Below are 13,085 nucleotides of genomic sequence, written 5' to 3' on the forward strand. Positions count from 1 at the left end.
TTTCCTGCTTAGCACCTGCCCTGCATGTAGTATTTACAATATTTCACCACAGTACAGTGCAGTACATAGCCGCACTGGAGCTGTTATCACTCAATAGCTCATATACAATGCTCTGCCGCTCCATCCAGCAGCATGTTAGTTAGGCTATCAAGGCTGGAGGCAGGCAGGCAGCCCCACCTCGCACCCTCCATGCCCCTGCTGCTGATGTGGGCGTCTGTCTGTCAGCAGCAAGTGATGAGTGTGCACATCAAGGCCTTTTCCGCTGATTATTGCCGTCCCGGGGAGGTGCACAACATATGAAAGGGCCACCCGCGCTGCCGCTGACACGCTTGACTTGTCGGGGGAGATCTCGTTTTCCTAACTCCCTGACCTCGTCACAATCCATCCCTCCGCAGAGGGCGTCCTTGACTTTGACCGAATGATTTACTAAGCGGTCCTGGCCCTCGGTGGTCCGCGGCGCTGGCCCCCCCCTGTGATGGAACACTTATCTTTGTGCTTTGCTGTTGCCCCCGTGATTGCATGCACCCTTTAAACACTTTCAACCATGCCGTCCCTGTTTTGGGCAGGTCAAATGTTCAAAAATAATCCAAAAATAGCAGATTTGTGATCTATTACGTTGTGAGCTTGTAGATCAGCTTTTTTGTGCAAAATAATGCTGTTAAGTGGGGAAAAGGTCTGTGTAATGAGTTGGAGCAGATGGAGTACATGCAAAGCATGCCACAATTGGAAATTTGTGGCTCATTCATTGTCTTGTCTAGGTTTTGTAATTCTATGTGTATTATGTTCTCTGGTCTAGTCTTCTATGTTCCCCGCTTACTTACAGTAACCCCTAACCCTAACCCTAAGGTAAGTGGGGAACATAGAACCTGGGGAACATAGAACCTGGGACATAGGAATGACCATGACCCCGTCTTGTGTTGCATGCGTTAGTTTATGTGTGAGAGTTCCTGTCTCTCTCACTCTCTGTCTCTCCTGCATTAAAAACATCTAATGTTGCATGTGACAAAAGGACCGGTTAATCACTTAAACACTAGCTCAGAATGTGGTGCGATGCATTGTGAGCTTGTACTGTAGATCAACTAAGATTTGGAGTAAAGGCAGAAAAAAGGAGCTTACCAAGTATAGACCCGTGGGTGCACAGACAATTCAAATTAATGCAGAGATGAATTTGTGTGTGTGTGTGTGTGTGTGTGCGTGCGTGCGCGCGCGCGTGTGCGTGCGCGCGCGCGTGTGCGTGTGCACACGCATGCGTGCGTGCGTGCGTATGCAGTCTGAGAGTGCGCATGTAAGGATCATCGTCATTCAGGTTGAAAAGCATGCTGTTTTGCCACATTGTTTTATCTTGGTTGTTGTTTCATACAGTTTGTCATTGTTGTGTCAGAGTTTGTTTGCTGTCAGTGAAAATGACATTGCACGTGACAGGACTATGTAAATAGGCCCCACTGTGTACTGTTGACATGCTACAGGTTCCTTTAACGTTCACAAAGGACCTCATCTGAATAAACAACGCTGCATGCTGCAGGGATTATTGCATGTCCCGGTGTGCAGAAGTGACTGCTTTATTAACCACTTAAGCCCTCCAGTATTTGTGGGGGGAAAATAGCCAAGCTCACAAAGACTTGCATCGTGATGTGTTGTGAGTTTATAGACTTTTATATTTTTATTGTAAAAACCTTTTTTCCCTTACAATTGTTTTTGCAAATGTACAGAGCCAGAGAGTGGCCATTGAGAGAAAACAATTTTTAAAATGTGTGCCTGATGTTGTAACAAGTGTGCACTTTTTTACTGAAATGAAAATGATTGGGAAATTGGACATTTGCTAAGATTTTCTCCTATAATGTCATGGCCAAAAAAGCGATGCCAGGTTGAAAGTAACTTTCTCGACACAGTGCTGAGAGTGATGCCAGTAAAGAGACACTTCTCTGGAATGATCAATCATAGTTGAGGTACCATTTTATCTGACCGTTGAAGTAGGTTAATTTATGACCATATAAATTAGTGGTTCTCAAACATTTTCCTGTCAAGGCCCATGGGGAACTTCAAGCTACAGAAAAAAAGAACAAGCTATATTGCATAATATGAATTGAAGGAGGCTTTAAAATGAATGTATGAGGGAATCATGAATGACCAGATGATCTTGAGCTTGTGGAGTTGCTACTATCTTCGTCTCTCTCTCTCTCTCTCTCTCTCTCTCTCTCTCTCTCTCTCTCTCTCTCTCTCTCTCTGTGTCTCTCTGTCTCTCTGTCTCTCTCTCTCTCTCTCTCTCTCTCTCTCTCTCTCTCTCTCTCTCTCTCTCTCTCTCTCTCTCTCTCTCTCTCTCTCTCTCTCTCTCTCTCTCTCTCGTGCACGCCTTCCCTTATGTAAACTGTAAAAGCCAGGGGATCAGACCTCATTGTAATGCCTAAGGATGTGAGGGCACTACTTGAGCTCTACTGTACTGGGAGAAGTCTATAATCAGATCAATACGCATCACCATAGACCTACTGGGAATTGTCGACAATCCTCCAACATTCATTCCTCTGAGCCAACAAGGATTACTTAAAACATGTATTTCTACCCAGTATATGCCACACCCCTATTGAAATATTGCATGAAATAATGGGTTCAAGAGTAACATTTTCAAAAGGGTATTGTTGTGGAAATTCCTCTCACATCTGCCGCTATTTCAAAAAGCAGCAGCCTTTCAAGAAAACTAAAAGGAGTATATCCTACTATCCTACTATAATTCTAGTAACCTCTGTAGTGGTAGGTGAAGCTACCCGGTTCTCCTCACTGGCTGGACCAATTGCTCTGATTTTGCACACAGCCATTGACCATTACCATCTGAACTTAACTGTGAAGCCCGTTTTTCAATTTCATCAAATCTCAGCTTCTTATTAGCGTTTATGTGTCAAACAATGTCGCCTTCCGGGTTGCCAGATCATGTGCGCATATCCCCCCACGGATGCGTCGACCGGGTATGGTCTAGTCCCTATAATTTTGACAAAGACAAAAATAAAATCAGTAAAATAATTTGAAAAAATGTTACCAAATGGACCCGTGAACTGTTGCTGGAGAAACAGTGTGGGCTTGATCTCTTGTTGTCTGACACAGGATGTTTCAAGTTAAAACCGATAACACCATCCATTCTCAAACTCTCCAAAGTTGGTGCGTTGTTGCAGCAGACAAAGTATTATGTATTAATTAACACACTTATTAACACACAGGATTTTACAGTGTAGTCTTCCACTAATGTTTGTTTTTGTTTTGTCTCCCTCCCTTGCTTTTTTGTCATTCTTAGGTTCATATGTATGACTCTACCATGGACCACATACTTGGCTGGCTGCTGGTCCTGGGAACCACGGTGATGTTTGCCGATGCCTGCCCCAAGTACTGCGTGTGCCAGAACCTGTCCGAGTCCCTGGGGACCCTGTGTCCCGCCAAGGGCCTCCTCTTCGTGCCGCCGGACATCGACCGGACCACTGTGGAGCTCCGCCTGGGTGGCAACTACATCCTCCGCATCACCCAACAGGACTTCGCCAACATGACCGACCTCGTTGACCTGACGCTGTCACGGAACACGATCAGCTACATACAGCCCTTCTCTTTCGGTGACCTGGAGACCCTGCGCTCGCTCCATCTGGACAACAACCGACTGACGGAGCTGGGCAACGATGACCTTCGGGGCCTGATCAACCTGCAGCACCTTATTCTTAACAACAACCAGCTGGGCCGCATCTACGTCCGGGCCCTTGAGGACCTGGCGCCGTCCTTGGAGGATCTGGACCTCTCCTACAACAATCTGATCTCTCTGCCTTGGGACTCGGTCCGGCAGATGGTCAACCTTCATCAGCTGAGCTTGGACCATAATCTGTTAGATTTCATCCCCGAGGGAACGTTCACCGACCTGGAGAGGCTGGCGAGGCTCGACCTCACCTCCAACCGTCTGCAGAAGCTGCCGCCGGATCCCATTTTTGCCCGTGCCCAGGACTCGATGATCCTGACCACGCCCTATGCCCCCCAGCTGTCGCTCAGCCTCGGCGGGAACCCGCTGCACTGCAACTGTGAGATGCTTTGGTTCAGGAGACTCGAGCGTGACGACGACCTGGAGACATGTGCCTCCCCTCCATCCCTGAAGGGCCGCTACTTCTGGTATGTGAAGGAAGAGGATTTTGTATGCCAGGCCCCTATGATCACCCAGCACACCCACAGGATGCTGGTGCTGGAGGGGCAAACTGCTAGCCTGAGGTGCGAAGCCGTCGGGGATCCAGTTCCCACCATCCACTGGATCTCCCCAGAAGACCGTTTACTGGGAAACTCCTCCCGCACCGCTGTGTACAGCAACGGAACGCTAAGCATCACCATCACCACTTCCAAGGACTACGGAACCTTCACCTGCATCGCCGCCAACGTGGCAGGGGAGTCCACTGCCTCTGTGGAAGTGTCAATCATCCAGCTCCCTCACCTGAGCAACGGCACAGGAGCCCAGCCGGCGCAGCCCAAGTCCCGCCTCTCGGACATCACCGGTACCACCAAGGTCATCAAGGGGGGGGCCCCCAAGGGCCAGCCAGAGAAGACTGTGTCTGTGTCGGAGGTGACAGCAGTGTCGGCGCTGGTGACATGGATGGTCAGCACGGCGGCACCCAAGGTGAAGATGTACCAGCTGCAGTACAACTGCTCTGATGACGAAGTGCTCATCTACAGGTATAGAAGGGATTTTATACTTTCCTGTATTTGTTTGAATATTGTGATTCAGATATGCGACTATGATATGAATCCACTAAGCATTTATTTATTAAAAGTGTGTGTATGTGCATGCGTGCATGTGTGTCCCTGTCTGAGTGTGTAGATGAGTTGTGTCGAAATAAACCCCAAAACCTCCAACAAAGCTATTTCTGGCAGGGATTCAACACAATACAGTACAAGGACTGTCTGAAATACATCTCCCTTTTAGCCACTGTTTTCCTTATATACAGCTGTGTTGAAACAACCCTGAGAATCCATCCATCATCGAACTACTCTGTCTTCCATTACATTGTTGCCTGTCCAACAATGTGATGGACGACAGAGTGGTTAGATGACAAAAAAAACAACTCTCTTCTTCCTTTTTTGTTCCAATGCCTTTTCAACATCTCCTTTGCAGAGCATTGCGTTGAGTTGGACTCGATTATGCTCAGCAGCCCATAACCGTGAGGGAATTCCTAAGCTCAGAGCTTGACGGGCAGATATTCTGTCAATCCAGTAGCGTTTAAACGGGGCTGAAATAGTAATTTACAAGTCTCATATTCTGCCAGTGCAGCTTGTAAAATGGATGTGAAATCAGCCAGGGGAAAGGGGGGGGGGAATCCAATTTCTTAATGCCAGTTAAATCAGTTACTCCCTTTAAAAACCTGTGGAACGTGACATAGTTTCAGGCGTTAGCCTTGAGGGAAGCAACCCTGTCCTTGCTACGGTGTATTTCCCAGTTTTTACAGACTATACAGTATCTTTCCTCATAATTACTCCACCAATGACACAGTAAGATTATTTTTACAGTGTGACAGAAGGCCAAGCCATCTAGAACAGGACTTTCCTGTACTGTACATGTCTGTATACTGTACTGTATGTATGTATGTATTAGGGGGGCCACGAAATGCCTAATCCACGATTCGATTCAACTTTAACTTCACTATTCGATTCAATATTACATTTTTTTTAGAATTATTAGGCTATTGACTCTTGATTTGTAAAGAAAAACACTTGTTTCTCAAGAAATAACTTTTATTTGAATAATAACAATTATAAATAACAAATAAGAAATAAGAAATAATTATCATATTAATAATTTGGGTTTTATTCCCTAACGACTTTCATTGCCATTTTCAGATTATTCTTTAAGAAGATAAGTTAACTTTTTATTCTTTGAAAAGACTTGGCTTTGACTGCCTCCCAAAGTTTGCGGGCCCTGGGTAGACAACCCGACCTGGCGGAGACCTGCGCTCTGAGGAGGAGCACGCCGCTCTGGCAATCAATTCTACATGGCTCAGCGATTCAGTAACTCCTGTCTTCATTTCACATACATCGCAGGCAACACACTTAATACATAAAATGTTTAAATCCAGCGTTCTCCACCACTGAAAAGTCTCGCATGTCACTGCGCTTGTTATGTCTTGAGTGTTATTGAGCTCGTTATTTTGCTCACCCGCGGGTCGAATTATGTGGGAGTTTGGGATTGTTCGCTGTCATCTTTTTACCGGACAGATGGTAGGCTAATGCAGACTTGTCAATTTTGATTCTGATTCTGATTCTGATGTATGTACCTACTTTGTACACACCGTTATGTGCATGATGTCACTAAATAGACAGCAGTCTCGTTGTCACAGAAAGCATGTGAAGTGGTAAACTTGTATTTGTGCAAATCTGTTAATTACACCAACATTGTTCTTGTGAAATGGTTTTGTACTTGTGAAGTACTGTGAAGTATTTATAAAGATCGACATTTCTATTTGGCTAAAGGAGACTAAACCGTCATCACACTAGTAGCTTTTGTCATCGAGGCACATTTTTTTAAATAATCATGATATTAGTTTGAAGTCATATCGCCCATCCCTAGGCTTCACCATTGAGCACTGCATTGCGATGTGTGCGGCCTCGTTGACAAACTGCACACCTAGTAACTTCCTTTTGACAGCCTGACAGGGACACCACACCTTTATTGGACTTGTTAAGTGGGACACCCCTATTATTTCTCTGCATGATTAATGTCACGTAGCTCCATAAAACGCAATTAATTACATCTGACAAGATGAAATTAAAGGAATATTTTGTGTGTAATTGTTCAGATGGCACATGCTTATTTACTGTGCTATATTTTTAGTGTCTCAGTTCCCTGATTTCATATTTTACATCATGCTTTGTAGACTGAATAATATGACCTTGAATAACATAAAGCCCATTCAAAACTCCTAACAAAATGTGATTGCACAGCCATCAACCCATATAAATGGTAATCTCCTAAAATTCTGAAAACCATTTAAACGTAAGGACAGTATCATGTTCATCTTGTCGCTAGGCAAGCCTTTGGGAAAAATATATATAAGTTAAATCAGGATCAGGAGTAAGTGAAGTTCCTCATCCGTGTCCTGCTGTAACTGTGAGCCGCTGTGAAGCAGGGCAGAGAGAGGATTGTACAGTCACTTCGGTAATGGAAGTTATGTGTCAGCCACAGCAGACCAGATCTTCAGTAATATTTCAGTTGAATCGCAATAAGGCTCTCAGAGTAATACTTCACCGTATAATGGCTCAAGTGTCGCAAGTCACGTGATTTAACACCCACGCCGTTGCGTTGCTGGGATGAGTTTCAGACAATGGCGGTGAGGTCCTGGAGGACGGTATTATTGGCTGTTAGCCGTGAGATGAAAAGAGTGTTACAGTATTGTACATTCAAGGCGTATTAGCTGAGAAACGTGCGCTATTGATTACAGCTCTGTGGATAACACTGGCTGCACAATGATAGACATTAGATAGCATATCATCACTGTTGAGCGGAAACCTTGTATTTCCAAAACTGTTACTTTTCAGGAAATGGTAAAAAAAGAATCTGTATTCCAATGGATACAACATAGTTGTTAGTCTGTGAGTCACAAGCTCTAACAACACAGTGAGAGGCATTGAACATCAGAATCAAAATTTTCTTAACCACTTAAATCCTATATACTTTGTTGACCGGAGTCCCCCCGAAAACAGACAGTCAGATTGTTGAATGTGACAAGGTAGCAACGCATGTACCAACCGTTTCATCAGTGGCACGCAACACCACTTGAGATTGACAGACAGGAGATGAAGCTTATCATGGATATTTTTCACAGATGGATAAACAGCAGCTGTAAGCCCATAACATTGTGTGGGTCTGTTTCATTTAAGCATTTTTGTGTTAGCGTTAGTTGTACAGGAGTTGTCCATGCTGGTATGAAATATACCCACAATTAATATTACCTTAAGCTGCCGCCCGTACCCATTTGTCATAAAGTTCCGTTCTTCTGTTTTGTAAGACAAACTTTTTTTTTTTTCAAACCCACCCAAAAATATTCTGTTTGTGCTTCTAGGGGGATTAAACATTTTAAACACAATTAGCATTTTAGCGACACGCCCACCACCGGCAAACAGTTGGCGCCTGGCGGCGAACGTGATTCGCTCCGCGTATCGTTATAATCCTAGTGTCATAAGACTATGAACTAGGGCATTCAATTTGTGGGTTAGACTTCAAGGAATTAGATTTGAGGTTTCATAAGCGTTGTAACAGTAGGTTTTTTTTTGCTTGTCAAGTATTTCCTTATCCGAGCAAAGTGTGAGAGAGATGAAGGCTCCCTGCTAGCTCTGGGCGGAGGTCTACTTCAGGCATATCATGGACAATAACAGAGTACTTTTACTAGAGTACTGTATTTCGTTTTTTGTTTTTTTTTGTAGCTGTACTTTACTTGAGTATTTGTCATTTTGAATACTCATGACTTTCACTCCACTAATTTCAAAGATAAACGATAAAAAGGTACATTATGAATTAACCACTTATGCCAGTTGAAATATTGTGAAACTAGCAGATGCACAACTTCCAATGTGTTGCGGTGCGCCGCATTGTGAGCTTGAAGATCAGCTATTTTCACTATTAATATATTTTTGGAAAATCAAAATATAAAATGTACTTTTTGTAAAGCATGTAGCGTACTCCAGTACTTTAACCCAATACAACTTTCACTTAGTAGTTGAGTAATATTTAACCAGGAGTATCTGTGCTTTAACTCAAGTACTGGAGTTGAGTAGCCTACTTTGTCCACCACCGATCATTTAAGGTTGTGTCACGGAAACATCAAACATGGCAACGCAAGGTTGCCTCGCACAGAGAGACACTACAACTTCAACTATCTTTTTAATGCATTCATCCATTACAGTTAGTGTGAGGGAGGGCATGCTTATATTGCATAGACTCAAGGGTATAGACAGACACTGAAAAAAATATAAAAAATAAAGACAGAAAGAAAAGAAACCCGTCACGGCCCATTTAATCTCCACAGCTACAATACAGCTGCTGTGCCCAAGAATGCCATAGAGAGAAAGAGGCAGTCACTGAGAAGCCATTAGGGATTTTTGCTTATATAAGCATAATCACGTTTCCCAGCAGCAGCATCCTGATGTTTAGGCCGAATCAATGAGCCAGGAGACAATTTGATATGACCTTGGTGTGTTTGGCCAGAGGAAAAGAGCCCCAAGGAATCAATGAGAGAGTAACAGGATAGGTGGGCACCTCTGTGTTAAATGTGCTATTTTTTCTAAAATGTTAAAAAAAAAAAAAAAATGGAAAAAATATGTTTAGAGGATGCTTAAACATTTCATAATTAAGGTCTAATATTTCTACAATTGCTACAAATTGCTACAAAACCTGTATATCCAGTCATTTTGGGACATAGACAAGAAGTTGAAGGATAAAATTAAGTCTTATAATGATGGTCCGTGCATGTTCACATCATGTATACTTTACATTACTTTCAAATATTTTATTTTTTAACATTTTGGACAAGTGCCCACCTATCCTGTAATCCAATAAGAGTAATGAATCATGTTTTGGGAAACTCAAGTCCTAAAACGATATTTTCACAACGTTGAATAAAATATAGGCCTTGACATCCAGTTATGAATGTATTCAATACATTATAGAAGTGGACTCAACAAGATGCTGCATGCTGTTTGTTTGTTTTTTTTAATCTCCTTTATCCTCCTCCACGTTTACTCTGATATTTACACAGACAAACATGGTCTGTTTCTGTTAGTTCTTTCCGTGCTTGTTGTTTGTGTAATTATACTTGTTAAACAGAAGTAGATCAGGTATTTGGACAAGAAGTCCTTTGACCTCAGTCCTTTAATCCATCCGTATTTCCGGGATGGGACAGGATGAGACAGACAGTGGCGAAAAACATAAGCTTTGCATCCCATTGGCCTGGCGGAGATAATACCAAAAAAAAGGGGGGGAAATAAAGGAAAAAATAGACTTTCAGAGAGAGGAAGTGCAAAAAGTCTCCACGTTTTGGGACTACAATGTAGCACTGTCCCAAAAAAAAGGGGGAAAAATAAAGAAAAAACTGGACTTTCAGAGAGAGGAAGTGCAAAAGGTCTCCACGTTTTGGGACTACAATGTAGCACTGTTTCACTGATGCTGTCACTATTTCAATGCCCCCTCCCTCTAATCTCTCTCTCTCTCTTCTGATTAATAATAAGTGGGGCACTCTCCAAATTGCCTAGTGCAGCCTGAAGGTGTGAGAGGAAACTTATCTGCTTGTGATAAGCAGGGGTATACATTACTCTGAACTGCCACTTTATCTCTATGTACGTATGTGACTTAAGACCTATATACGTCGTTGTGCGACTAATAGCGAAGATAGACTATCTACAAGCTCAGAAGTTGTCACATTGTGACTTGTAGTGAGCTTGTAGATCTGCTATTTTTGCTATTTTCCAAACTTATGGATGCCCAAAATATGGATGCCTGGGTTATCGTGGTTAAAATTAAACAAATAGACTATGCAGAGTCTATGCCTGGAATCAATTACAGATGTGAAAGGGAATACGGCCCATCCAAACAATCACTTCACTGTGCAGTACATTCTTTCTTCTCTGCCCCAGACAGGCAGTCAGAATTATGTAATTGACTGCATCACTAGTGGCTCAAAAGTATGAACCGTTATTTTCTGCGAGAGAGCATTTTCTGATGTATTGTGATCGCTCAACAGACCATGTGACGTTATTGGATCGAATTTGACCTAGATTCATTATCATCGTGTGTTTCTCTCCCTCTCTCGCCTATACTGCACAACCATCCTCAACTGCTGTATACGATGGAATACAACGGAAATGCCGTAAAACTAAAATGCTCTGCGAACCACGTCATGAACTATCATATTTGCATTTTTGTCGAGCGAAAGCATTGTGCCGGCAAAGTATATTAGCCGTAACACGTTTCCCTGCGATATAAACTATAAATGTTACATGAGCTTTTGTTCTGTTGGGTGGGAACATTTTGATGCTCAATGTGGCAAAAAATGTCATGAATGCAGATGAGGTTCAGTTGACGCCAATGCTTGTAGACGCAACCAACCCACCCCCCAAGAAAATACAGAATGGGGTCTGTGGCTCTGCTTCCTCTTACAGACCTTCCTGGCTTTATCCGTTTTATTTATTTATTTATTACTGCTCCATGTCTCCAATATCAAACGGTCCCTCTGTTCACTGCAGCAAGACAGATGGTTCAGAGAGATAAAGCCAATTACCGCTGGCGGTCCGTTAGAACCTCAACCGCAGGGAGACTTCTCACTGGCGAGAAGCTAGAGTGGAATGCAAATATATACCCTCCTCCCCTCTTGCTTTAATGAAAAATTGTGAATCACTCCCACATTAACCGCTGCAGTTAGTTAAGTCTCCGATTGCTGAAATTACATGTGTAATGCGCTCTGATCTTGACGGCTCTATCACTCATCATCGCGTTGGCTGGATCACTCTTCCAGGCCTTTACAGCCTCACGCTCTGTCGTTAAAGTGAAACGGTGGCCTGTGCCATTACGCAGAAGTGCCTCGTTATCTTTACATTGCACTTAACCTGTGGGGTTTCAATTCATTCCCTTTCTTTCTCTTTGTCTTACTTGTTCAGGATGATCCCGTCGTCTAGCAAAGCCTTCCTGGTGACCAACCTGGTGTCGGGGACCCGATACGATCTGTGCGTGCTGGCGGCCTGGGACGACTCTGCCACCACCCTGACCGCCACCAACGTGGTGGGCTGCACCCAGTTCTACACCCAGGACGACTACGCCCAGTGCCGGTCCCTGCCGAGCCGGCTGCTGGGGGGCACCATGATCCTGGTGACGGGGGGCGTCATCGTGGCCACGCTGCTGGTCTTCATCGTCATCCTCATGGTGCGGTACAAGGCCGGGGACGCCGAGCCGCCCCTGGGCAAGCTGACGAACGTCAGCGAGACGCACTCGCAGACCAACGGGGGCCGCCTGGGGCCGAACGGAGGTCTGATTCCCCAGTTACGGTCCGGGTCCCAAACCGGGTCCCTATCCCCGTCCCAACCTATCCTCAAACCCAAGGTCAAGGTGACCCTACAGGATGAAGTGGTGGAGTTCAAGTGTGGCTCCCTCCAGAGCAGCCTCACCGCTTCCTCCTCGTCCTCAGACTCGCTGGCGGGGGGCTCGTACAGCCCCAACAGCCAGCTGGCCAGCATTTGGAGATCGGCCCCCGCCAAGCCGCAGCGAGCCAACCTGGACAACCTCCTCGGGGCCTTCGCCTCGCTGGAGTTGCGGGGCTCGCAGGGACGAGACCTGAGGCCGGTCTCCATGGCCGGCGGCCTCTCCGGCTCGGAGCGCGACTCTGCGGCTACGCCCCCCACGGACCGGGAGCCTCTCCTGGGGGGCCGGACGCTGGACTCTCGTCTGAGCCGGCTCCTCATGATCCCTCTGGACTCCAAGGTGCCCAGGAGGAGCCAGTCCTTCGACATGGGGGACGTGGCCGGTCCTGTGGGCAGTGGCCCGGGCGGCGGCGGCGCCCCCCAGACGGGCAGCTACCCGCGGAGGTTCAGCAGCATCTGGACTAAACGGAGCCTGTCGGTGAACGGCATGCTGCTACAGTGTGAGGAGGAGGGCCCCGACACAGGAGGGAGCAAAGGGACGATAGACAGCGCCGACTGGGTGATGGAGAGCACGGTTTAGGGGGGGGGGGGGGGGGAGAGACAATCTGACACACTCTATCGAACACTGCCCAATGGATAGATGGCAAGCAGCCCTGCCCCTGACAGACTGACAGTCAAGCCCGATGCATACTTCATTGTACGACGGTGTTGCAGACCAAAAATAACCGATCTACACTCACGATCCGTGATACATTTTGAGCTTGCATACAGCTGCTATTTTCAGTCTGCACCGCCGCCGTACGATAGAGCATACGTTGGGGAACAGACAGACAGACAGACAGACAGACAGACCCACTGGTCAAAAGCACCCTCCTTCAACCTCCCCTTCCTCTCTGTTCTGCATGAAAGGTTTCCGTGAGACGTCGGCCCAGCACCCGAACTGATGTCTTCACTTGACA

At 45.5% G+C, this 13,085-nt stretch overlaps 1 protein-coding gene across 1 annotated transcript; it reads left to right on the forward strand.

Moving 5' to 3' along the window:
- Positions 1 to 3,286: 3,286 nt before the first annotated feature.
- On the forward strand, positions 3,287 to 12,706 carry lrfn2b (leucine rich repeat and fibronectin type III domain containing 2b; the record flags this gene model as incomplete). The annotated part of the gene is made up of 2 exons (XM_084081949.1): positions 3,287 to 4,683; positions 11,650 to 12,706. 2 exons carry the CDS (start codon positions 3,287 to 3,289, stop codon positions 12,704 to 12,706), a joined length of 2,454 nt encoding a protein of 817 aa, XP_083938075.1.
- Positions 12,707 to 13,085: the final 379 nt, after the last annotated feature.

Source organism: Gymnoscopelus microlampas, assembly GCF_963454915.1.
Source record: "Gymnoscopelus microlampas genome assembly, chromosome: 16".
Classification (NCBI taxonomy): domain Eukaryota; kingdom Metazoa; phylum Chordata; class Actinopteri; order Myctophiformes; family Myctophidae; genus Gymnoscopelus; species Gymnoscopelus microlampas.